Source organism: Sciurus vulgaris (assembly GCF_902686455.1).
Source record: "Sciurus vulgaris genome assembly, chromosome: 11".
In the NCBI taxonomy this organism is placed as follows: domain Eukaryota; kingdom Metazoa; phylum Chordata; class Mammalia; order Rodentia; family Sciuridae; genus Sciurus; species Sciurus vulgaris.
Genome location: NC_136472.1, coordinates 106,090,232 through 106,114,265, shown reverse-complemented (window position 1 = coordinate 106,114,265; position 24,034 = coordinate 106,090,232). Strand labels below are relative to the sequence as shown.

General features: G+C 33.3%; 1 protein-coding gene across 4 annotated transcripts in view; it reads left to right on the top strand.

Annotated features, from left to right (window-relative positions):
* The window catches only part of ARHGAP20 (Rho GTPase activating protein 20), a 121,396-nt gene that overhangs the window by 60,240 nt on the left and 37,122 nt on the right, over positions 1-24,034 (top strand). For 3 of the 4 annotated variants that reach the window (XM_079101581.1, XM_079101579.1, XM_079101582.1), the window contains exons 3-6: positions 9,024-9,188; positions 15,265-15,414; positions 21,781-21,822; positions 22,708-22,792. In XM_079101581.1, coding sequence (XP_078957707.1) covers positions 9,024-9,188; positions 15,265-15,414; positions 21,781-21,822; positions 22,708-22,792 — 442 coding nt within the window. The remainder of the gene's footprint in view (positions 1-9,023; positions 9,189-15,264; positions 15,415-21,780; positions 21,823-22,707; positions 22,793-24,034) is intronic. The other variant, XM_079101580.1, reaches the window with a different exon arrangement.

Genomic DNA, 24,034 nt, shown 5'->3' with positions numbered 1-24,034 from the left:
AGTAGGATAAATTGAAGAAAATATAATCCAACTAGGAGTTCATTACAAACTATAAGAAAGGTTATGAGAATCTACAGTCAATATATTTTAATTTTTAGTTACAATATTTTTACAACATAAGATCATATGAAAAGCAAAGAGGAGAGTCATTGCTGTTGAGAATGTAAATTGTTATAGCCACTGTGGTAAACATATTGGTTTCAATAAGTTAAACATAGAATTACCTTATAACCTTTTTACTTTATTTGTCCTCAAAAGAATTGAAAACAGATGTTTAAACAAGAATGTATACATGATAGACAGAAGATAGAAAACAGCCCAAATGTGCATCAACTGATGAATGCATAAAGGTGTGGTATATCCATACAATGGAATGTTATTTGGCAATAAAAGGGAATGAAACACTGGGGTATATTATAATATAAATGGACCTTGAAACTGTTATGCTAAATGAAAGAAAATAGACACAAAAGTCATAAATTTTATGATGTAAAATATCCAGAATAGACAAATCCATAGAGACAGAAATATGTAGTTTCAAGAACCTGCAGGTAGGGATAGAGACAGATGGGAGATACTTAATAGGTACAAGTTTTCCTTTAGGGGTAACAAAAATATTCAGGCAATATATAGTAGTAATGGGTACACAACATTGCAAACATAGGAAATGGTACTTTTTTTAATACATTTTTAAATGATCAAAATGGGAAATTTTATGTGTATTTTAACGTAATTTTTTAAAAGTCAAGCTACCTTTTTTAAATAACACTAAGGCAAAAATCACAGGCTTAAAATGCTTTGGGGGAACAGAACGTACAATAGGCATAGTAAAGAAGTGGCAGAGAGGTAATGTGGTAAACTGGGTATTAAAAAAGCAAGTGTTTTCAGATCTCTATGTGGCCAAACAATATGACTGTGGGCTATGGTTTTCAACTTCTGCTAGAAATTGAGCTGAACAAACTAGACTCAGTTTCACAAGAGTAGAGAATAAGCCTAACTTGTTTATCCCATATCTTTACCTTTTAACACAGTGCCTACCCAACACATACAGAAGCTCTGCAGGCATCTGCTGTATGAAAAATCAATTTAAAATTAAGTTTAAAAAACAGTAAGACTATATTTTTTCTTAATTTCTTTTTTATCTAATTCCCCCAGCTATTTAATTTAACAATCTATATTTTTAACATCCCCAAATGTATTTTCTCCTATCTTTTCTATTTTTTTCCTCATTGTCAACTTTGAGTATATAACATTTTATGCCTAAGATTACTGCCTAATCTATCTTCCTGTAAGTATTTCACAAAACACAGTATCCTATTTAAAATACTTTAGTGCTTTTGGCTCCTTCTTCATCTGCTCCTTTTCTTCCTCAGGCCCTCACTGTAACTCCAGCCTTTCTCAGCTTCCCACAGCTTTGGAAGCACATGGTCATGTTTAATATGCCCTTCCTTCTACTGCGAGTGCTCTTCAGCCTTGACTGGTCTGTCGGTCCATCCTTTAAGACTTTGGGTCCTCCAAGAAACTTTCCTAACCAATCCATTTTCAGATAGGGTTTCATACTTTTATTTGTTTTTGTGTCCCAGCACTCTGCATTTCTTTTGTCACATTTACTCAGCTATTTTATCATTGTGTTTACCTGTCCTATTTCACCATCCGATTTCTAACTTCTTGAGGGCAGGGATCAAAACTGACTGCATTTTGATTCATTGTACACAAATGGGGTACATCTTTTCATTTCTGTGGTTGTGCACAATGTAGATTCAACCATTTGTGTAATCATACATGTACATAGGGTAATGATGTCTGTCTCATTCCACCATTGTTCATACCCTCGCCCCCTCTTCCCTCTCATTTCCCTCTACGTAATCTAAAGTTCCTCCATTCTTCTCTCACCCCCCACACTCCCACCCCCATTATATATCATCATCCACTTATCAGGGAAAACATTTGGCCTTTGGTTTTTGGGGATTGACTTATTTCACTTAGCATGATATTCTCCAGTTCCATTCATTTATCTGCAAATGCCATAATATTATTCTTCTTTATGACTGAATTAACATTCCATTGTGTGTATATACCAGTTTCTTTATCCATTCATCTGTTAAAGGACATCTAGTTTGGTTCCACAATCTAGCTATTGTAAATTGAGCTGCTGTAAATGTCGATGTGTCTGTGTTACTGTAGTATGCTAATTTTAAGTCCTTTGGATATAAACCGAGGAGTGGGATAACTGGGTTAAAAGGTGGGTCCATTCTGCCTGATAGCAGATACCCAGCAAAGGCAACCTGTATTATTATTTCAATTAATTTATTATGTGGTATGCTCAATAAATGTCAAATGAGAATTTTTACGGATTGAAGGCAGGGTATGAATCATCAAGCAAAGCAAAGATTTAGTTCTGAGAAAGTTTTCTTGAAAGAGATGACATTTGGAATGAACTTTGACATAAGGGAAAATAAAGGAGATGTTTTTGGAAGGTAAATTGTACTCATTTATCCAGTGATTATTGAGTCTGACTGTGTACTAGTTGTTGTACCAGGCTTTAAGATTATCCAGATCCTATCTAGTACGTACCCATCATAAGACCTAATTACTACTTACAAACATAAATATTTGCAAGAAGTATTCTGAGTTTAGTGTTTTGTTTTTGTGATTTACATCAAGCAACAGTACCTCTAAAACTTTACCTAACAATGAACTTATTTTTAAAATAAGCCTTAGTAATAAACATTAAGAGAAACTACTGTGGCCACGTTTTATCAAAGCTATTATCTAGTTTTAGTAAGAAAATGATTAAGGTTCTTAAACTCCTTTTTACCTTTTACAAATGGTTTCACAAACCCATTTGAAAATGGAATGTTAGTACCTAAGAATAAGTAGGTTAATTATTTTTTTACATATTTTATTTGTCGATGGACCTTTATTTTATTTATTTATTTCTATGTGGTGCTGAGGATTGAACTCAGTGCCTCACATGTGATAGGCAGGCACTCTACCACTGAGCTACAACTTCAGCCCCAGGGTTAATTCTTATACTCTATTTGTCATATTTGTTAGATCATTTTAGAGCTCTGTTAATTGTAACTTGTAAACCCTAATCAGCCTATATTAAAATGCTAAATAGAAGGTTTATAATCTAATTCTTCCCTCCCCACCAATTTCCATACTGTAAAAGACTTAAGTATATCTACATTGCACTCAGGATAAGAATAAACTCCACTCATATAATGGAAATAATATTTTAAGTAGGGAACACTGATTGTAATTTTTAAAAACACAAGTTGTTCTATAGTTTCCTTCTGTAAGAGGTTTTTTTTTTTTTTAATCATGCAAGAGCTTGAGATGCTTATTTTTATTCTGGAGTGCTGCAGCATGAATTTCTTTAAACCAATGCTTACCTTGCTAAAATCTTGAAATACCTTTGGTCATACATAAATATACATCTTTTAAAAATGACATATTGTAGATATTTATGTTGGTAAATCCATATAGAAAAATAAAAACATTTTAATTTCACTGTGGATTTTAACAGCACCACCAAATCTCTTTATCTGAAAATGAGTTAGCTTGTTTGAAAATCCTTAGAAATTGCTTTAAAAACAAATAAGTTAAAAATAGCCTAGTTATCTTTAGTTTAGACTAACACTAAGCAAAAAGTGCTCTAATTGCTTCAGGCTGGCTTTATATGTCAGTGTTTAAAAAAGTTTTAGAAGCATGGTTTAAACCAGGGGTCAGCAAACTATGGCCCAGAAAGGTTGCTTGTTCTTGTAAATAAAATTTTATTGGAACAGCCACACCTGTTCACTATGTATCTTCTTTGACTAATTTTGCAATACATGGACACAGTTGAATAGTTTTGATTGAGACTTGAATGGTCTAGGAAGCCTAAACTCTTTTATCTGAGCCTTTGAATAATAGTTGGAGGATCCCTAGTTTAAACCATACTGTTATTATACTAAGAAAGTTATTGTATACCTAAACCAAGATGCAAAGACAGTTTTTCCCTTACAAAGTTTTTCTATCATGCAGTAAAGATATTAAGGGCTATTTTAGCTACTCTGTCATCCATTCATTGCCTGCTACTCTTGTCCTTGCTTAGTTTTCACAAGAGCAAGTGAAGTCTTATTCTTATTTTCTATAAATTTGAAAATCAGTCCATGCTGAAATATACCATTGTACCTCCTCCCACTCCAAAAGGATTTGAGAAAGGGTTTTTCTCTGTTAGTGAATGTTGACTTAGCTTTTCACTTTGCTTAATTCCAGTCTACAATATCAGTAATATGAACTCCCTTTCCATTTTTCTTCAAAAAACTGTTTTACTTTTCTTGTTATTCACCTGTACATATCTTTAAGTCATACTTAATATGTACTTGATTAGTAATTAGGGGTACAATAAAATTCATTCATTAGGAGAGGAAATTGTAGCTAAAAAAAAAGCCACAGGAAATGACAGAATAACTCAAAAGTTTTCCTTATCTAAAGTAGAAATACATACTACTTATTTTGAATTCATGTTGATAGAGCCAGCATGTTTTTATAGACTTGCAAAAGAGGTTCATGAACTTCAGTGTACATTAGACTAGGATGAATGGCTTATTAAAATACAGAATGCTGAGCCAACCTTCAAATTTCTGATCAGAAAGTCTGGTGGGCCTGACAATTTGCATTGTAAGTTCCCAGTTAATGCTGATATTGCTCTTCAGGGGGGACCTCACCTTAAGAACAATTGCATTAGAGGAAATGATAGCTGACCACTCAAACATTATCTCGGAGTTCTTACAATAATGTATGATCCTCAGACTTCTAGTATGCCCAGGAGAGATAAGACACCAATAACCCATATCATTCAAACCCAAGAAACATAGATAAGCATGAGTCTCCATTTCGTATAGCTGCCAGGTAGTTGGGTAGTTTATTTTGGGCTCATGGTTTCAGAGGTCTCAGTGCATGATCTATTGATTCTATTGCTCTAGGCCTGAGGTAAGGCAGCACATCATGGCAGATGGGTGTGGTAAAGGAAACTGCTTGCCTTCTGGCAGCCAGGAAGCAGATAGAAAGAAGGGTCCAAGAACAGACATAGCCCCCAAGGACATGCTTCTAGTGACCTGCCTCCTCCAGCCATATCTTATATGCCTATAGTTACCATTAGTTACCTATAGTTACTATGCCTATAGTTCATTCAAATTAGTAATCCATCAAATGGATTAATTCACTGATGAAGTTACAGCTTTCATAATCTAATAATTTCACCTCCGAACATTCCTATAATGCCCAACACATGAGCTTTTCAGGGGACACTTCATATTCAAATAATAGCATTGTTCTCACAAGAGATGGCTAATGGTATCCTTTACCATTATCTGTTTACCTTTCATCAGCCATCTTAATTCCACTTTTCAGGTACATGTTATTATAGTTAGTCCAATATATTAATTATAAATGGAAGGTAAAGATTTTATAGTCCTTGGTTGACTACCTTACTTTAGAAATTGAGATCATCAAATTACTTGCCATATAATGCTACTGGGAGCAGGGGGGGGGGGTGGACTTGGGTTAGTCTCTTTTCCCACAGGCTGTGAAGTCCTAAACCATTGAGGTCAGTAACCATGGGTGGAGGAGGCAACTGATTCAATATAAAGTGCTCCATTTAGAAGGCTACTTGGAATTTTTTTAAGTACAAATTTTAAAATCATACTTACTCGTGAATCATTTTCACTGAAGAGCAGTATTTTTGTCTACTCTAAATAACTTCACATCTGTAAAATGAGGTATAATAAGACCTACCTTCAAGACTGATTGTTTCTCTCTTCCTAACTTTTCTTCCTCACCAAAGGTACACCTTGAGAATCTTTCTAGTGTTAAATTCTTAAAAAGGAATCAGAGTTGCTGTCTCTAATTCTTCATTTCTCCTCAGACCCCAGGCCATTTGAGTTCTGCCTTCACCTTTCTCCTGGAACTGTTTTTTAGAATGTCTAAATAACCAGCTGATGACTTTTTCCCCCAGATATCTTCTCAGACCTCACCTTTTTATTCCCCTCTGCTAGTGTCCGTACTGCAGACCGCCACTGCCTTTTGTCCTTCTGTTTCTGCCGAGTTATTCGCTAGTACCCTCCTTGTTCACAGGTTTTCTTTCATTCGCTTCTATCACTTACATCTTTTCTAAGGGTTGTGTCTCTGCCTTTTTATTTATTCTGTGCATGTTCCCTGGTTGTTCTAGCCATCCATGTAGTTATATTAACACATCTTTGTATGATCACCAAATCTGTATCTCTACTTCTGGCATCTCCTTTAATGCTAGGTGCTTGCCTGATTTCCCCACCCCTTCTGCCCCACTGATAACATCAGGCTCGGTATATTAGAAACTAAGTTCATCTCTTCTTCCCTGACCTAATAGGCTTGCCCTCCTTTGTTCTTCATCTTTGTTTATTTCTATAGTGTATATAGAAATGCAAAGAACCTCTATTACCAGCAATATTAAAAAAGAAAAAGACATAAGCTACCTAATTTCAAGATCTATTGCAGAAAAACAATAAAACCGTAATTCTAACATAAGAATTAACAAGCAAATCAGTGCAGCAGACTAAAGAGCCTAGAAGAATACCTATGCTTTATAGTCATTTAATTTTCAACAAATATGCTAAAACAATCTGAATCTCTACTTCTAACATTTCTTTCAAGTACTAGTTTGCCTAAGACTGAGAAAGGGAAAGTATTTTGTGAAGATGATGCTAGAATAATGAGGTATCTTCATATAGAAAAACAAAATTAACTTCAGCCCCTACTTTATATCATAACCAAAATTAATTTGAGATGAATCATAGATTTAGATTTAAAAACTAAACATTAATACATATGTCAGTAGAACATAATATATTCATGACTTGGGTAAGTGAAAGTTTCTTAGAAAGCTCACAGAAAGTAACACCATATGCAAAAATTGATAAACTTTATCAAAATTATAAACTTCTTATCAGAAAACACAGTTAAGAAAGTTTATAGGCAAAGACTAGACTAGGAAAAAATATTTTCTAAAATAAATACCTGAGAAAGGACTAGTATTCAAGATACACAAAAAATTCCTACAGTTCAATAATAAAATGATGCAAAACCCATTTTTAATGGGTAAAATATCTGAAGACAGTTTACAGAGAAGATACACAAATGGCCAGTAAGAACATGAAAGAAACTCAGCATCACAGAAATGAAAATTAAAACCTTAGTGAGATGCTATTATATATCCACTAGACTGACTAAAATTCAAAAGACTGATAACACAATGTAGGTAAGACTGTGGAGCAACTGGAATTCTCCTATAGCATTGCTAAGAATATAAAATGGTCTACCCACTTTGGAAAACAAACTGGCATTTTTTTCTGATATTAAAAAATAGAGGCCTATTCTATGACTCAGTAATTCCACTCTGAGGCATTTACCCAGGAGAAATAAAAAACATATATCACAAAAATATCAATATAATATGTATAGCAGTTTTATTCATAATGGCTAAAAACTGGAAACAGCCAGGTATGTTAATCAAAAAGACAATAAACTCTGGTTTATTTATCCATTGAATAGTATTAAGTAAATCCTTTAATGGATTATTGATAAATGTAACATGAATAAATCCCAAAAACGAAATTAAAAGATATACAAAAGAAGGTAGACTGCTCTCATTTTATAAAATTTGAGCACAGATAAAACTGATCTTCAGTTGGGAAAAAAATCAGAATAATGTTTTCTTCTGGAGTGATGGAGTCAGGATTGACTGGTTTGTAAGGAGTTTGAAGGCTCTGGGTGGTAGTCAGCTAAAAAGACATGATCGTGGACCAGGCACAGTGACACATGCTTATAATTTCAGCAACTCAGGAGGCTGAGGTAGGAGGATCTCAAGTTCAAGGCCATCCTCAGAAACTTAATGAGACTAGTTTAAGGTTTGGGGATGTAGCTCAGTAGCAAAATACCCTTGAGTTCAATTCTCAGTACCAAAGCAGGAACAAAAATGACCAGGGGACAGGCTTGTATAAGAAAGGAAGTTCCTCACAGAATGAGACTGTTCAGAGACTTATGGCAAGAAGTCATTATTCAGAAGGAAAGGAGGACAAGAGAATTCATGGGAGGAGGATTAGAGGGTGTCTCTGGAGATTAGTTGTCCAAGTGATGTTTTTAATAGCTTGGAAGCAGTCAGAGAGCTCAAGAGTAGTAGCAACTTAGGGTCTTATAACTACAAACTCTCTTACACTGGCCAGCAGATGCTGGCTACCCAGAGCAGGCAGGCTAGTAATGGCTAAAAATCTGCTCATGTAAGCTGTTTTTAAAATCATTGAGTATGTAGAAATTTGGATTTGGCATTGATGAGCTTTTGAGCAAACTGGTCTCAGTGAAGAAATAATCCAGGGGTCAATACATGGAGTCCATCCTGGGCTAATTTATATAATAACTAACAAGGAGCAAAAAGAATTTTTTTGAAGTGATTATTTCATTTATCGTGATAGGGGTTTAGGTTACACAAGTGAATTTATTTGTCAGAACTCAGTGAATATATACTTGATTTGTACACTTGTGCATTTCACTGAATAAGTTTTATAGAAAGAGAAAATTTCTAAATAAATATTGAGATTCTAGTTAGTGATATGCATGCTGAAGTATTTACAGGGATACTTTATGCAGTTAATACTGAAATGCCAAAATAAAATTAATAAATGAATAGATAGTTGGATTAGGTGTATAATGAAGCAAGTATAGTAATATTTTAATGGTAGAATCTAAGATGAGGTATACCTGTGTATATTGTACAACTATTTCAACTTTATGTTTCAAAATATTTTGATAAAGTGTAAAGTTTGCTGTGTGGAGAATAGGCTTCAGGGCACTGTGCCATTGAAGGCATGTGACAATTTTTCCATTGCATGAAAAAATATTTCACACAGTTTTGTATTTCTTGACCAACTATAAGTTTTATTTTTATAAAAACTTGGCTCTGTAGTTGATAATTTGACTGATCTATGTCATGTAATCTGTTACAGGGAAAGTCCTTCTGCTAGTGTTGACACTTGTGCATTTCTGTCATCATTTATGTGCTCCAGTAGGACTCTACTGATTGATGGACGAGCAGAACTAAAAAGAGGCCTTCAGAGGCAAGAGAGGCATCTTTTTCTATTCAGTGATCTGTTTGTTGTGGCCAAAATCAAGTAAGTATACTGCACACTCTATCCCAGTTATCATTATAAAATTGCATTTCCACTAACATACCCTTTCTCTTCAGTGCTTACAGTAAGAATATCTGGTCTCTATTACCATAGCTAATATCTGAAGTGAGTTTTATGTTTGTTTTGTTTTTGCAAAAAAGTTCCAGTTGTTTATTCATTCAACAGATGTTCATTTAGGTCCTCCTTGTGCCACACCTGAATACATATAAGAGATATGGTGAAGCATGTGGTGGGTATGGTCCCTGCTCTTTTGAAGCTTACATTCTAATGTGGGAGCCTATATTTTTATATGTATGGGGGGAAATCACAAATCATGATTAGTACTATGAAGAAAATAGGGTACTAGATAAAGAAAAAGATAAGGTATGTGTTAGGTATAGTCAGGGGGAAAAATTACTGAAAAATGGGGGATGGTCTGTATAACAAATTACTCCAAAGCATACACAGTTTAAAATCATAAGTATCTTGTGCTGTTTCTGAGTCAGGAATTGGGAGTTTTTAGCTAGGTAATTCTAGCTTGAGGACCCTCATGAGGCTGCAGTCATCTCAATGCTCCACTGAAGAATCTACTTCCAATCTCTTGCACTGGGATGCTGGCAGCTTTAGTTCCTCATTGGTCAGAGGTTTGGATTCCTCTCCACATGAGCCTTTCCACGGTACTGCTCATAATATGGTCAGTTGCCTACTATAGGGTGAAAGATCTTTTGAAAGTGATGTACCATCATTTCTGACGTATGCTACTAGCAACACAGACTAACACAGACTAGAGAAGGCAACTATACAAGGGTGTATCAGGAAGCAGGGGGCCATCTTGGAGGTTTGGAACCATGAAGGCTATAATAAGTTTGGATTTTCTTCTGCAGAATTTTAATTGGGAGGGTCATAATGTGATTGATACTTTTTAAATACTTGCTCATGTTAGAGAACAGGTTGGAAGGTAGGCAAGAGTGGAAGCAAGTAGACTAGACAGAGGTTATCGTTGTGGTCCCAGTGAGATAACGAGGGCATTGAGGATATTATCTGGGGAGATGACAGTTAAGGATACGAACATGTTCGAAATATATTTTAGACGTACCCAAGATAACTTACCTATTGCTCAGTGCTACATGCCAGTACAGTTAACACCCAGAAAAGGTGGTCGCTGCTACTTGCTCCATTTCCCATTTTCATGACTTGTGAAACATCATGAAAGATGGAGTATTTTAACAATCAATTCCCAACAGAAATTTTCAGTCGCTAGAGAATAGTAAACACTTTATTTTTACCATCCATACTCTCACACCTAAGTTATGCTATGTCATCAATAAGGCATGGTACAGGGCTAAGTGCTAATTTGGCAAAACACTGTTTAATTAGAGTGGTATTAATAATAAAAAAATAGCATTTAGTAGGATCTTATTATATGTTGGATATTATTCTAAATACTTTAATCTTTATAACTATTCTGAGGTATTTGAACGTAGGTCTATTTTTTTTTCAAAGTCCATTCTTTGAACTAATGTATAGTCTGCTGCTATAATTATTACTTTATTATTTTCTGAATTTAATAGAGTATTTTGCAACTCTATAGTTTTTACATCATTAATCTTTGTGATGAGTTAAATGCTCCAGCTTAAATATACCCACCTAGTTTAAAAAAAAAGGCATATAAGACTTATTGAACTGTTCAAAAATTTTTTTTAAAACTAAAAGCAAAGGTAAAGATAAGAAAGACTCAGAATGTTTTAAATAGAACCAATGCCTACAGTGTAGCTTTGAAGTAAATATAATATTTTGAGTAATATAAAACAAAGTCTCCCTATCCAACCTTTGCAGTCAGTATACTTGATACTATTAATAGAGAACCAAATCATTATTTTTTGACTGTAGTTTAGCTATCATGCATTTATTTAAAATTTAATTAGATGGTTCTATATGTCAGATATTATAATAGGAGAATCACAGAGGTCTAATTTAATTTTTCTAATTATCCTCTAATGTAACATTTGTTTTAGATATTGAACTCCGAAGCTCAGGGAGGTTTGTCACATACTGGCAGTTCATAAACCTGAGGTTTGAATGTAGGTCTTAATTCCAGTAGCTAGTTCCTTCTGCTTGACCACATTGTACTCATTAGGTACCTAACCTGTGCTTAGCCTGGAGGCAGATAACAAAAACTTAAAATGACCAAATTTCTGAACTCTGGAGTCCCAGAGTTATTTACTTGTAACATACACTTTGTTGTTAGAAAGGCATGCATTTTTCTGCACCTTTTTTTTTTTTTTTTTTTTTTTTGGATTTTTAGTCCCTTAGAAATACTAGAGGACCTGTTTTCTTACCTAAAGTCATCTATTGCTGTGAGTATTGCAAGCATTTAAATGGTTTATGTATCTTTTATTTTGCTAAAGCCTCTTTCTTTTCTACTAGAAAATTGCTATTCTTAGATATATTGGCAAAGTCTGTGCCCATAATCTACTTCTATAGCTGAGTTTTTATTTTGATTTAAAAAAAAAAAAACTTGGCTGGGGTTTTAGCTCAGTGGTAAAGAGTGCTTGCCTAGCGTGTGTGAGATACTGGGTTTGATTCTCACCACCTCATATAAATAAATAAAATTTAAAAATCCACTGACAACTAAACAATTTTTTAAACCTTTCTCATGTAAGGTTTACAATGTTTTTTCTGTATGCTGCTTTCAAGATGACTCAGTGGGTTCACGTAAATGTTTTTATGAAGTGACAAACTGTATTTATTTAAATGCTGTTATTTAAGAGATTTGGTTCATAAAAAATTATTGTAAGTATTTTACATATCCATTAGAGCTGTTTAAAAGTATGAGTCATCTTAAGTTATTTGCTTTCTTAGCAGAACCCAAGACCCTTGAAACAGAGTATAGATATTTGAGGAAATAATTATTATTATGGGATTCCTGCCACCTTGCAAACATTTTGTCCACAATTTTTCAGGAAATTGCTTCCATGAGCATTCCCATAGCAAACATTTAGATATATTCACAAATCCATTTTAATATAACTTAAATTTCTTTCTAAAATAAACATCACCAAGAAGATAATAGCCCACTCGCTCTAAGACCAGATGTATGTCTGTCCTATCACTGGTCATCCTTGGATGAAGGATTAGGTGGTGCCCTGGGTCATTTAATTTGCTGAAATCATCTGAGACTAGTACTTAGTATTTGATGTTTTGTACTTTTGTTTAAGGGGAGACCTTAGGTTCCATATTACATTAGTTCATCTTTAGGCTTCATTTGAAAACTTATTTCAGTCCTTAGGTTGAGCTTTTGGAAATAAACTCAAGTGGGATAAATTATTGATCAGCTGCTTACTTATTTATCACTTATTTAATCAAACTAGGTAAATTTTAGTAAGTAAAATGGAGAGTTTAAATGCTTTCTTTTATTTGCTAAAGTATTATATTTGTTCCATTTAACTGGATATTGTTAGTGTTTGCCGAGAATTATTCTGAGGGTAATGACATTCTTTTTATACTAAATTAGAACAAGTATTAAAGCCAGATGAGTCCTAAAGTTCATTTTTTAAGTTCACTAGAAAGATAAATAAGTTATTTTTCCAATAAAATTGTCTTTTTGTTTATAAAAACAGAATGTTTACAAACATTAAAATATTTATAAGAAGAATGATATTCTGTTAATAACCATAGAACAACCATGTGGAATTTCAGAAAAGAAATGACTATTTACCTCACACCCTCTTAAACTTTCTCTAGTCTCATATTTTATTTCCTAAGCAAATGGTAAACAATGAGTTCTGTTTAGGTAAAAGGATGTTGAACAAAGTCTTGATTATTAATTCATTATCACTAGAATTACCACTAGATAATTGAAGACTATATGATCTTTATCCCAAAGTATGACTATAACACATCTACATTTTGTAATGGGGGTAAATCTCCATAGAATTCTGTGTATTTCAATACTTCCCTGGAATTCATCCCTGTATAAAAGGTCAGAGGGTAGTAAAACAAGGTATACCTGTCATCTTAATAATTTTATGCTAATGGACTACATTTAGAACTAAGGAATTGATTTGAGGGGTTTCTTTGTGTTTTTAGTCAGTTACTATTAGATTTATTCTTTTATTGGAATGGTACTGAGGGAGATAATACTGTTGGAGCCAGTTCAAGTTGGATTCAGTTTAATTTTTGTAGTCTAATACTATTGGAGATTGAGAGTAGAAAATTGAAAGAAGTACACTATGACCCCAGTACCAACCATTTTAATATTGACTCGTTTTAAATACAAGCTAATCCATTTAGCTTTATATCCATAAATATTTGTGAAATTTGTTTGCTATTATTGTAATAAACACACACAGTCTTATCAGAAAGCATATCTCTGTAGAGACAAAAAGAATAGGCCAGAGAGAGAAAAGCTAAAGGAAACTTAATGGAAAGATTCTTACATTCACGTTCAATTTCTAAGGCTTTTCATGGATGCATAGTGTTTAACAGCCTAAAAAGCTTAGGAGTTTACCCAAACCCAGTTCAGATTCTAGCTCTGCTGTTTGCATAGTTTGGCTTTTGGCAAGTTAATCTATGACTCCATTTCCTTACATATAAAATGAGAATTAAACTAAATGATATGTGTAAAATTATTTAAAACAGTGGCACATGATAAGTCCTCAATAAATATTAGCTATTATATTTAGTATAGGAGAATGGAAGTCTTTGTTATACTTTTAAATATTTCCTTATTTTTGGCATCAGGAGTGGATAATCTTGACACTTTATTGATCTAGAGAAAGGATCATTGTAGTGACTTGTTTTCTAGGCCTATATATATGGAAGTTCCTGCATGATATCTAATTTAGAGACCTGCATTAGAAAACAAATATGGAAAGATAGCTCTCCTTCCAAAAGATTAATAGTTTTAGTTCTGTGTTAAATGATTGCCATTAAAATAACATTTTATCTGTAATCAGATCTGTTTCATAAAAATTAAAGATTCATAGCAGTGGGGTGAAAAATACTGAAATACTGAAAGAAGTCATTGTGCCACAAATCACTTTTCTGTTCAAAGTTACTGCACCCAATGGGAAGCATAGATGAGGCTTAGAATTTAGATTAGCCTTGGTGTATAGTTCCTGCAAAATCCTTTTTCATTTTATAAATACTACTGAAGAGTTATAGCTTCAAAATTCCACGTATTAGAAGAGTTTTAGAACTATTTATATAAAGTAGTTTTTATTTCATTTTGGCTTTTAGTATTTACACAAATGGTTCTGAATGCTAGGAAATCCTAAGTTTATCCTTCTCAGTGCTTTCCAATTATTTAAGTCTCAGATCCATCATGAGTATTAAATCCGTCAGTTAAGAGATATGGTGGTTTCCATATCAGAGGACTAGGGGAGATAAGATTGAAATTGTCTAAAAGCAATTTTGCTGCTGACTTAAAGTAGGTCATCTTCTAGGTTTCCAGAGATGAGTGTTAATTTGTCAACCTCAGTTTTTTTTTCTTTTCTAGTTTAGGTTCTGAATTTAGCCTATAGTTCTTCAGTTTTTGCTGGACTATGGTTAAAATGGTTAAACAGAATCATAAGTAAGAAAATATAAAATAACCTACACTTCTAAAGGCTAGAAAATATTGCAACCACATAATAAAAAATTATAAATTTCTCTAATTCCAGGTTTTTATCTGCCATAGTTTTATAAACATTTTAATAAATCATCAGCCACTCCATCTTTTTTAAAGTGAGCAAGATACAAATAATAAATGAATTAATTTTTGTAATAGCAGTACATTTAAATTAGGGTTTTGATCTAAATGCAATACTTAACATATAGGAAAATAAAGTAGCTAGTTTAAAAATAAAAATATTAAAAATATTCCTACTAAATGTATCACCAAATACTTCAGAGGCCTGTTTCATGGACCTACATAGCCAACCATATAACAATTCACTGTGCTAGGTGCCGAGCATAAAAACAACAAGGCATTTGCACATAATTAGTAGAAATGTCCTCTTATAACAAGTATAGAAGCTCCTGTAAAATTTTAAGAAACAAAATAATGAGGTCCTGTTTCATTTGTTTATCTTTCTAGATATAATAATAACTTTAAGATAAAAAATAAAATTAAATTAACTGATATGTGGACGGCAAGCTGTGTAGATGAAGTGGGAGAAGGTAACACCAATGCCATGAAGTCCTTTGTCCTGGGCTGGCCCACAGTGAACTTTGTAGCCACTTTCAGGTAAGAACTATCCCATGTCCTACTATATTGATGACTAGGATGAAGAAACAATTTAATCAATTTTGTTGTCTGGATTTTTTAAGGAAACTATTTTATTCTGCTAGCATATTTAGTCAGTGTCTTCTTTGACATCAGCATCCAACAAAAATATTTCTGTGCCTTATGTTTTACCTAAAGACCTTTTGATTACAATATAGGAAAAATTAATTGTAAATATTAAATACTCTTAGAAGGTCATTTACCTTGGTTTCACTAGTGATTTTTTTCTTTTTTTTTTTGTTTTTCACTGTAGATGATCATATTATCTTTATTTATTTTTATGTGGTGATATTGAACCCAGTGCCTCACACGTGTGAGGCAAGTGCTCTACCACTAAGCTACATCCCCAGCCCTCACCAGTGATTTCTAAAGGGGTTCTACTGAAACAATTGGAAGGGAGGGAACTTCCAGGAATGGGAAGTGGAATAGAGGGTCAAATCTTTAGGAAGTTTCTAGTCCCAATATCTTTTTTCCCTAGGGTTTAAGTGTTTGTTCTACGTATTGAGCTTTTGAAACTCATCGATCTTTTCAAACCACTGAAGTAGATCTTTACAGAATCAAATTTTATAAAATAGTACAATTAAGTTTGAAAAATTGGTTTATACTCTCAGATTTTGTAAAGGAATAGTATTTTTATTATATAAATAAAATTAATATAATGAAATACTGAGTTTATTGTATCTGGTTTTGATTTTTCATCTATAAAGATGTGACAAATTAGTTTCCCACGACTCATTCCTAGTCTGGGATGGGGTTGGAGAATGTATAACATACAGAATATTTGTTCTCCTATCCTGAACATGCTTTACAGTTCAAGGTGAATGTACCAAAATTCACACCCATGATATTCAACTCCAATGTTTATTTTACACTTAGAGTTAGTGTTCATCAGATGTACATGAGGATTTTCATTCTTTTTCTCTTCCCACTACCAGCAAACTACTTGGGCATCGTCCTGAAGCCAGATTGCTAAAATTTTCCAAACTGTTGTTCTTCTAATAAAGGATAGGCATGTCATTAAATTCTGTTATGCCCTATTGGCCTACCACAAGATTTTAAGAACTTATTTGGAAGAAGCATGTGTTTGTATCATTCTCTGCATATCTTCTTTCCCATGACAGATTTCTGTAGATATTATCATTTCCTATTGTTTAATCTTGGAGTTAAAAAGTAAGAGAAAGCAATTTCAAGTGAGGAGTAACTACATGATATTTTTAATCAAATAATTTTCATTAAACTTCATTTTAAGAAGAGAGAATGTGAAAACATATATATATATATATATATATATATATATATACTGTGTTGCTCACATTATGGTTGTTTCACCAGGTGACCAAGATTAACATCGCTAGTGGTATTATGTAGATGTAACGTACCCCTTAATATAATAATGTATAAGAAGTATAGTTTACCTCTGTGGCATTTCCTTCTCCCACCCCAAAACCATAACCCTAATCTTATCATGAGAAAACCATCAAACAGCAACAAATTGAGGAAGGTTATAATAGGATACCTGACCAGTTCTCAAATTCGTCAAGGTCAGAAAGGGAAAGATTGAGGAATATGCATAGACTAATCACTAACAGGACATAATAGCTAAATGTAATGTGGTATACTGAATTGTCTCCAGAACAGAAAAAGGACCCTAATTTAAAAAAAAAAAAAAAAAAAAAGTGGTAAAATCTGAATAAGGTCAAGAGTTTAGCTTATAGTAGGTACCAGTATTTCTTAGCTTTGACAAATGGACCATGATAATGTAAGAGGATAACATTGCAGGAAAATGAAACTGGGTGAGAAGTATACAAGAACTCTTACTATCTGTGTAACTTTTCTGTATATCTAAAATTATTTAAGTTTATTTAAAATGAAGTAAAGTGTTGAGGAGTTCTACCTTCAGAATGACAGGGTGAGATCTTAACAGACTGACCACCCTAAAGATAACTGTAAAATATGAACAAAATAAAAACAACAATAACTACCTGAGGGTTCTGTAAAGTGGACAAAAGTTGGGAAATTTTTGGAGAGGAATTGAAATTTCAAAGAAGGCACCAACACTTGGTGAGTTTCCTATTTTTAAGGCTTTTGTCTAGGGCATGCTGCACTCACATTGTGGTGCAGGGTAGCTAAAACTCAAAACCCCACAATTTTATTTGTCTGAAGAAGCAGACTACAGAGTCTCAGTCAGCACAGCTAATGAAAAGTGAGTGAAAAGTGAGGTGTGAGGGGACTCGAGAAAGAAAGCTCCACATTCTGTGTATGGATGCCCTCCAAGCATCTAGTTAATTGCTGGACCCCACATGCCTGGGATACATGGAAAGCAGCTTGAAACTAAAATGAAGAATTGAACTGAGTGGCTGACCATCACAATTGAGATAGAGCCTGTAACAACCTAATCAAATTAACTATCTGAAGAAATAGCAGCAGTTTTAAAAATATATTAGAATGCAGAGTCTCTGCAACAAAGCATTCACAATGTTCAGAATATGATCTAACACTCCTTGATATATAAATAACAAGGAATGATAAAAAGTAATCTATAGAGACCAACTTTTCCATGGACCCATAAGTTGAATTACCAGAAAAGAACGTAACACTTTAGCATGGTAGGTAGAGAATCCACTTGACAGTAATGAAAAGATAAATCTTGGCAGAGAAATAGGAATATTTTTAAAGGTCCAAATGAAAAACTCTACAATTAAAAACTATAACATCATAAATAAGAATCTTTTTCATGAACTTACTTACAGAATGGAAATGAGAGCAGCCAGTGAATTTAAAGATACATCTATTCAAATTGTGCAATATGAAGATCAGAGAAACTAAGACTTTCTTAAAAAAAATGGAAAATGTATCAGTGACTTATGGGAAGGCATAATATGGTATAATATACAAGTGATTGGAATCCCAAAAAGAGGAAAAAGAATAGAGAAGAAATACTTGAAGAAATAATAGTTTAAAACCTCCAAAATTTAGTAAAAGACTAAATGTACAGATTCCCCGATTATGAGTATGAAGAAAACTCCACCTTGTCATATTATTGATAAACTGCTATAAATCAAAAATAAGAGAAATATCTTTAAAATAGTCAAAGAAGAACAATATATATGGAGAAAAGCAATTGGAATTATTGTGGACTTTTCATTAGAAGCTAGGGAGGTGAGAGGATAGTTATAAAACGACTTCAACTGTTGAATTTTTCAGTCTTTCAAGTATTAGGAGAAAAAACTTTCAATCTAGTATACAGTATCCAACCAAAAAGTCCCTCACAAAAATAAAGGTAAAATAAAGATTTTTTTTAACTGTAAAAATTTATTGCCAGCAGATCTTCTCAACAAAAAAAAAAAAAAAAAAAAAAAAAAGTTAATGGAAGTTTTTCAGACTGAAGTGATATTATATCAGAGGGAAGCTTGGATCTTTAAAAAAGAAGACTGCTATAAATGGTATATATGTGTGTTTCTACACACACATACTACATACTTAGTAAATATTAAGGAAACTCTAGGCCATGATCAGTTTTAAACATCATTAGACTAGAGCTCAAGAAGCAATCACTTTTACCCAGTTACTACACTATCTACATAGAAACAAAAAGTAAAATCTAACAGCTTTGAAATAATTCTTGACAACTGCCAAAATCTATGAGAACTTCTCAGTTAAGTCAAACTGGGAGAAGAACAAACAATATGAACTTCCTATACTTTACTTTGGGAAACAGGGTAGACAGTCACCTCTCAAAAAGGGCTAAAAGGAATTTCATCTCTGTCAGCACAGGTACTCTGATTAACAAACCTAGTGCCTAAATCAGGCACAGTAGAGCACTCCTGTAATCCCAGGACTTGGGAGATTGAGGCAAGATAACTGCAAATTTGAGGCCAGCCTCAGCAATTTAATGAGGCCCTGAACTTATGAAGACCCTGTCTCAAAATGAAAAAATAAAAAAAGAACTGAGGATGTAGCTCAGTGGTAAAGTGCCCCTGGGTTCAACTGCTGATACAAAACAAAAAACATTCTAGGATCTATGTCTACCAGAAAAATGATGCTATACTTATTGTACAAGAAGTACTTTTAAATCTGACAGTGATCTATCTACAATAGTAATCAGAATAATGTTTTGTTTTGTTTTGTTTTGTTTTGTTTCAGAATAATATTTTAACTGATACCTACAGTGAGTCTTAGACTACAAACTCATGTGCTGGCTTATTTGTAGATCAAACTAAAACTCTTTTTAAGCTCATGTATTCACAGGCTGGTAGGAAACAAATTTTTTTCTTAAGGTGAAACCAGATAAAGGAGACTTCTGAGATGCCTCCAAAACAGTTGAAAGCCTTCCCTAACTTTCAGTTCATTGTGATCACTGCTAACATCATCTTTTTGCTGTGCCCATAGTTGTTGCTTTACATCCAGAGATGTTTCAACTCCTTACCACAAGTGTAGTAAGGTATCTTTGATGATGCAAAGTCCTTGGTGCATAGGACTCAGCCTCCCTAGTTGTTCCTTAAAACAATTTCTTGAGTTCTTTTTGTTTTCTTAGGGAATCTGAACCAATATCTGGTTCCCAACTCATACTGAGGGATGACAACTCTCCATCCCCTCCATGATTTGAGTGAATCTTGCAATCTGTCTTGACCTTTTTCTTTCTCCACTACTGCATTCTTCTTCCTTGGATCTTACAGTCTTTTGTAATGTTCTCAGGTATTTAAGAAACTGAAATAACTACTGATTTTGGAGTACTGCTGACTTGTGTCTTATAGAAATGACTGGGGTGAAGAATTCCAGAGGAAAGGGGAGTTCTTGTATACAGCAGAGAGAAAAGGCAAAACACCACAAGATTACACAAATGAATCTTCATAAATTAACCTGACACATTGATAATTAGTTTATTTTGCTATCTATTCAAACAATAACCACTATATAGCAATGATAATGATTGTTCTAAAACTACATGCAGTTAGTATATTTACTTTATTTTTTCTTTTTTTTGGTATGGTTAACTCTTTTATGCAGTTGGAAAGCACGATGGTGGAGGTTATTGCCTAAAAAGGAGCAAAGGATTTTTCAAGATGATTTTCTGTTTTATAATATGAGTGCTGGTTACATAGATGTAGTTAATTCATAAAATTTTTTCAAGCTGTACATTTAAAGATTGTGCAGTTTTCTCTGTATATCTATGTCAGTTAAAAGTTTAAAACAAAAAAAAACTAAGTCTTTAAAAGGTGCTCTTTTCTTCAACTGCTTTGAAAAAGTTAATGAGCCCAAAGAAAACATCTAGTCTCTTTTTCAACACAGATTTTTGATAAATAAATCTAAGATTTGACATAAATGAAACTAAAAAATCTGTTTTAGAAAAGAGAATATACCAAAAGAAAGTAAGGAATTGTTAAAGATGGAAATTGTATGGTCAGTGGTAAAAAACAAAGATGTAATACACTTTCTTTCTGTTGACCAATCCTGGAAGATCATTTATGGAGAAAAAAATTAAGAAAGTTTGAAATAAATTGCAAATATTTATTAAGTATATTTTCCTGAAATAAGAAAATGTTTCCAACTTATCTGAAAATATTAGAAATATGATTTTTAAAACTGTGAGAGATAAGACTGGAGTAATAAACTTGAAATTTTTTAACTTTAAGAATTAAATGCAACATTGACTTCAGAAAAATTATTAATAGTAATTTACTTATAAATTTATCTTAATCAAAAGGTTACAATAAGTATAATTTTTCTATAAACTAAATTTCTTAAACAGTTTTGTTCTAAATATATAAAAGAAAACAATGCTTCTTTTCCTGATAACGTACTGGTTTCTGGGCCAAGGCATTTTCATCCATATGCCAAATTTCTATTTCATCTCAATATTTAGCGTACTTTCTATTATGGCTCTTCAAGCTGAAGAAACACTAAGTAAGATGATTAATCCAGCTTTTCAGGTGTAGGAACTGAGATTTAGGTTGAGTACCTTGCCGATAATCATCTAGATTGCATATACTTTGGAAACCAATTGTTTGGATTACAAATCACTTACTCTTTCCACTACAAGCCCTACTTTTCACTGGTATAGCACCTCTTATAAAAGACCAGTAAAGTGTGAAAACATATCTGTCTTGCATCTATCCAAAAGAATTTAACAAACTACACTTGGCTGTTTAGTTTTTCCTAAAGGATATTTCGGGATCTCCAGACATGATTATGCTGATTTGCAGTTTACGTGTATAACTTCTTCAGTATCAACAGGCTTGTTGATATTTTCATCTGGATAGGCAGTCTCAAAAATGTTGGCATAAGCATTTTGTGTGGTTTAATTTGCCTCTCTCATTTTCTTTACAGTTCTCCAGAACAAAAGGACAAATGGCTCTCACTTCTTCAGAGGTATTTTTTCAGTATGCTTATTTTTAAAATTTAACCTGTAGTAATTGAATTAAAACGTTTTCTTCAGCAGTGTGCCCCAAACACTTCCCCTTAGTAGAAACTGTTCATTTGCCCTTAAAATAAATTGTCATTTAGATTGTATACTGCTTTTTCTTATAAATAATGCTCTCTCGTTGAGGTGTTCCTTCTTTCTAGGAAGCAGAACTTTGAGGTTTGATTAGATCATTTTAGACAGAAATTAGTCATCTCCTCTGTCCCTTGCTGTTGTCTCTAAGCTACTACCAATTGGAGATAAGTTTCTTCAAAATATGTATCATTTCCATAAATGCAAGGATTTCTGTGGAGTGCAACAAAAATCAATTATCCCTAGCATTGAGCATATAGACCAAAAATGGTCAACTTAAGCTCATTGGTTAGATTCATACTTTTCTCCTTCTTTTTTCCTTTCCCTAAGCAATGGGATAACCAAGATTTTATACTCTACTAGAGAACTAAATGGAAGTAAAAGACCATTTGCTTTGGTTTGGCTTAGTAAAATATTATGTATGTTCTTGTACTTATCAAGGTGCAGACCTGTTCAGAGAAGGCAAGGAGACTTTAAGGATAAAAATGTCATCCAGAGGTGCCTGAACTTGATTTTGCTTCTCAGTCCTCACTTGACATGGATTTTTTTTTTTTTTCCGATTCTCATGCCTAATGTCCTGCAATTTTTTGTATTTATCTTTCAACCCATAATGTAATCTGACTTTACTGAGTCTTTCATGTGTCTTTTTAAGTACAGCATATAAGTCTATTGAAAATATTAATAAAATAGATTTAAAAATAAGCCATTAGCGAATTTCATCTGACTCAGTGTTGTTTTGGGTTGTCGTTGCATTTGATTAGATACATCAATCTAGAGAAAGAAAAGGACTACCCGAAGAGCATTCCCCTCAAAATCTTCGCCAAGGATATTGGGAATTGTGCCTATGTAAGTGTTTCTAAGTCAGAAAATTAAATTCAAAGTCCCTGCATAAGGCAGAAAACTCCATGGTTAAAAAAAGAGACAGGCAGACAGGCAATGTATATGCTATAAAAGGTAGGTGTCTGGAAATACCATATAAAGGGAAATGCTTTTTCCTGGGTTTGTGTCTTTGTATGTATGAAAAGTCAAGACCTGAGAAAAGGAAACAAGGAATTTGTATTAACTACAGTACTTAACATTTAATCTTGGAAAGAATACTACTTGTCAGATGTCTCTTTTCCCTCTGTCATGAATGTTTCTCACATCTTTTCAATAGTAGCTGCAGAGATTTGTAGTAAAATTATTACTACAAGCAATTTTTTTAACTTGTCACTTCTTCAATTGAAAGTAGTTTTGAAAGTTTATTCTTTGAGTTTCTAGAGATTGAATCCCTCAAGTTAAAAAGCTAAAAAGTCTGGGAGAAATTATATTTTTAAGGGGTGGGCATGCTTCTACCTCGTAATGCTTTTCTTGTTAAATGTTTAGTCTTTAACCCATGTTATTATGTGTAATTTATTGACTGAAATTGTAGTACATGACCCAAGATGTTATCAATGATGAACAAGATAAAAACTTATATTTTATGATACTATGGATTATCATACTTCACAACAGCCATAGGTCACACAGTATAGTTTTGTGTGTGGAAAAATATGTAAGCTTAAAGAATTATGTTTTGACCAAAAGCAAAAGTTACCAAACATTCTGACCAGTTCCTGAGTTAAAGATATCACTACTATAGGGAAATACTCAAATTTTTTATGGTTTGAGAGTAAAGAGATCTCCTATAGCAAAGCAGGGGGAAAAAAAAAACCTACATTGATTCAGTTGTTCTAGCAGTGGTTTACATTAAAGAGATCATGGAAAATTCTGTTTTGTTTTGTTTTTTAACACTTTACGTATGGAAGGTATGTGCTTGAGAAAGAACCAATCTCCCACTCATTTTGACAAAAGATGTGGTCAAGTTGGGGTGCTCTACTTCTACTAGGACCATGGGTAAATCAAGAATGAAGTGACACTCCTTTGTTCTCTGAAGTACATTTTTTTGCAAGAGTTTCTTTGAGAGAGCCCTGCATCCACAAAGAATTATTGCCCCAAATCAGGGTGTTGTTTTTTAATCTATCCTTTGCCTTTAGTTGTACACAATCTGTCAGTGAATTCTGCTAATATGGAATGGAATACCCATATTTTCAGTTTTGTCTCTTTTGT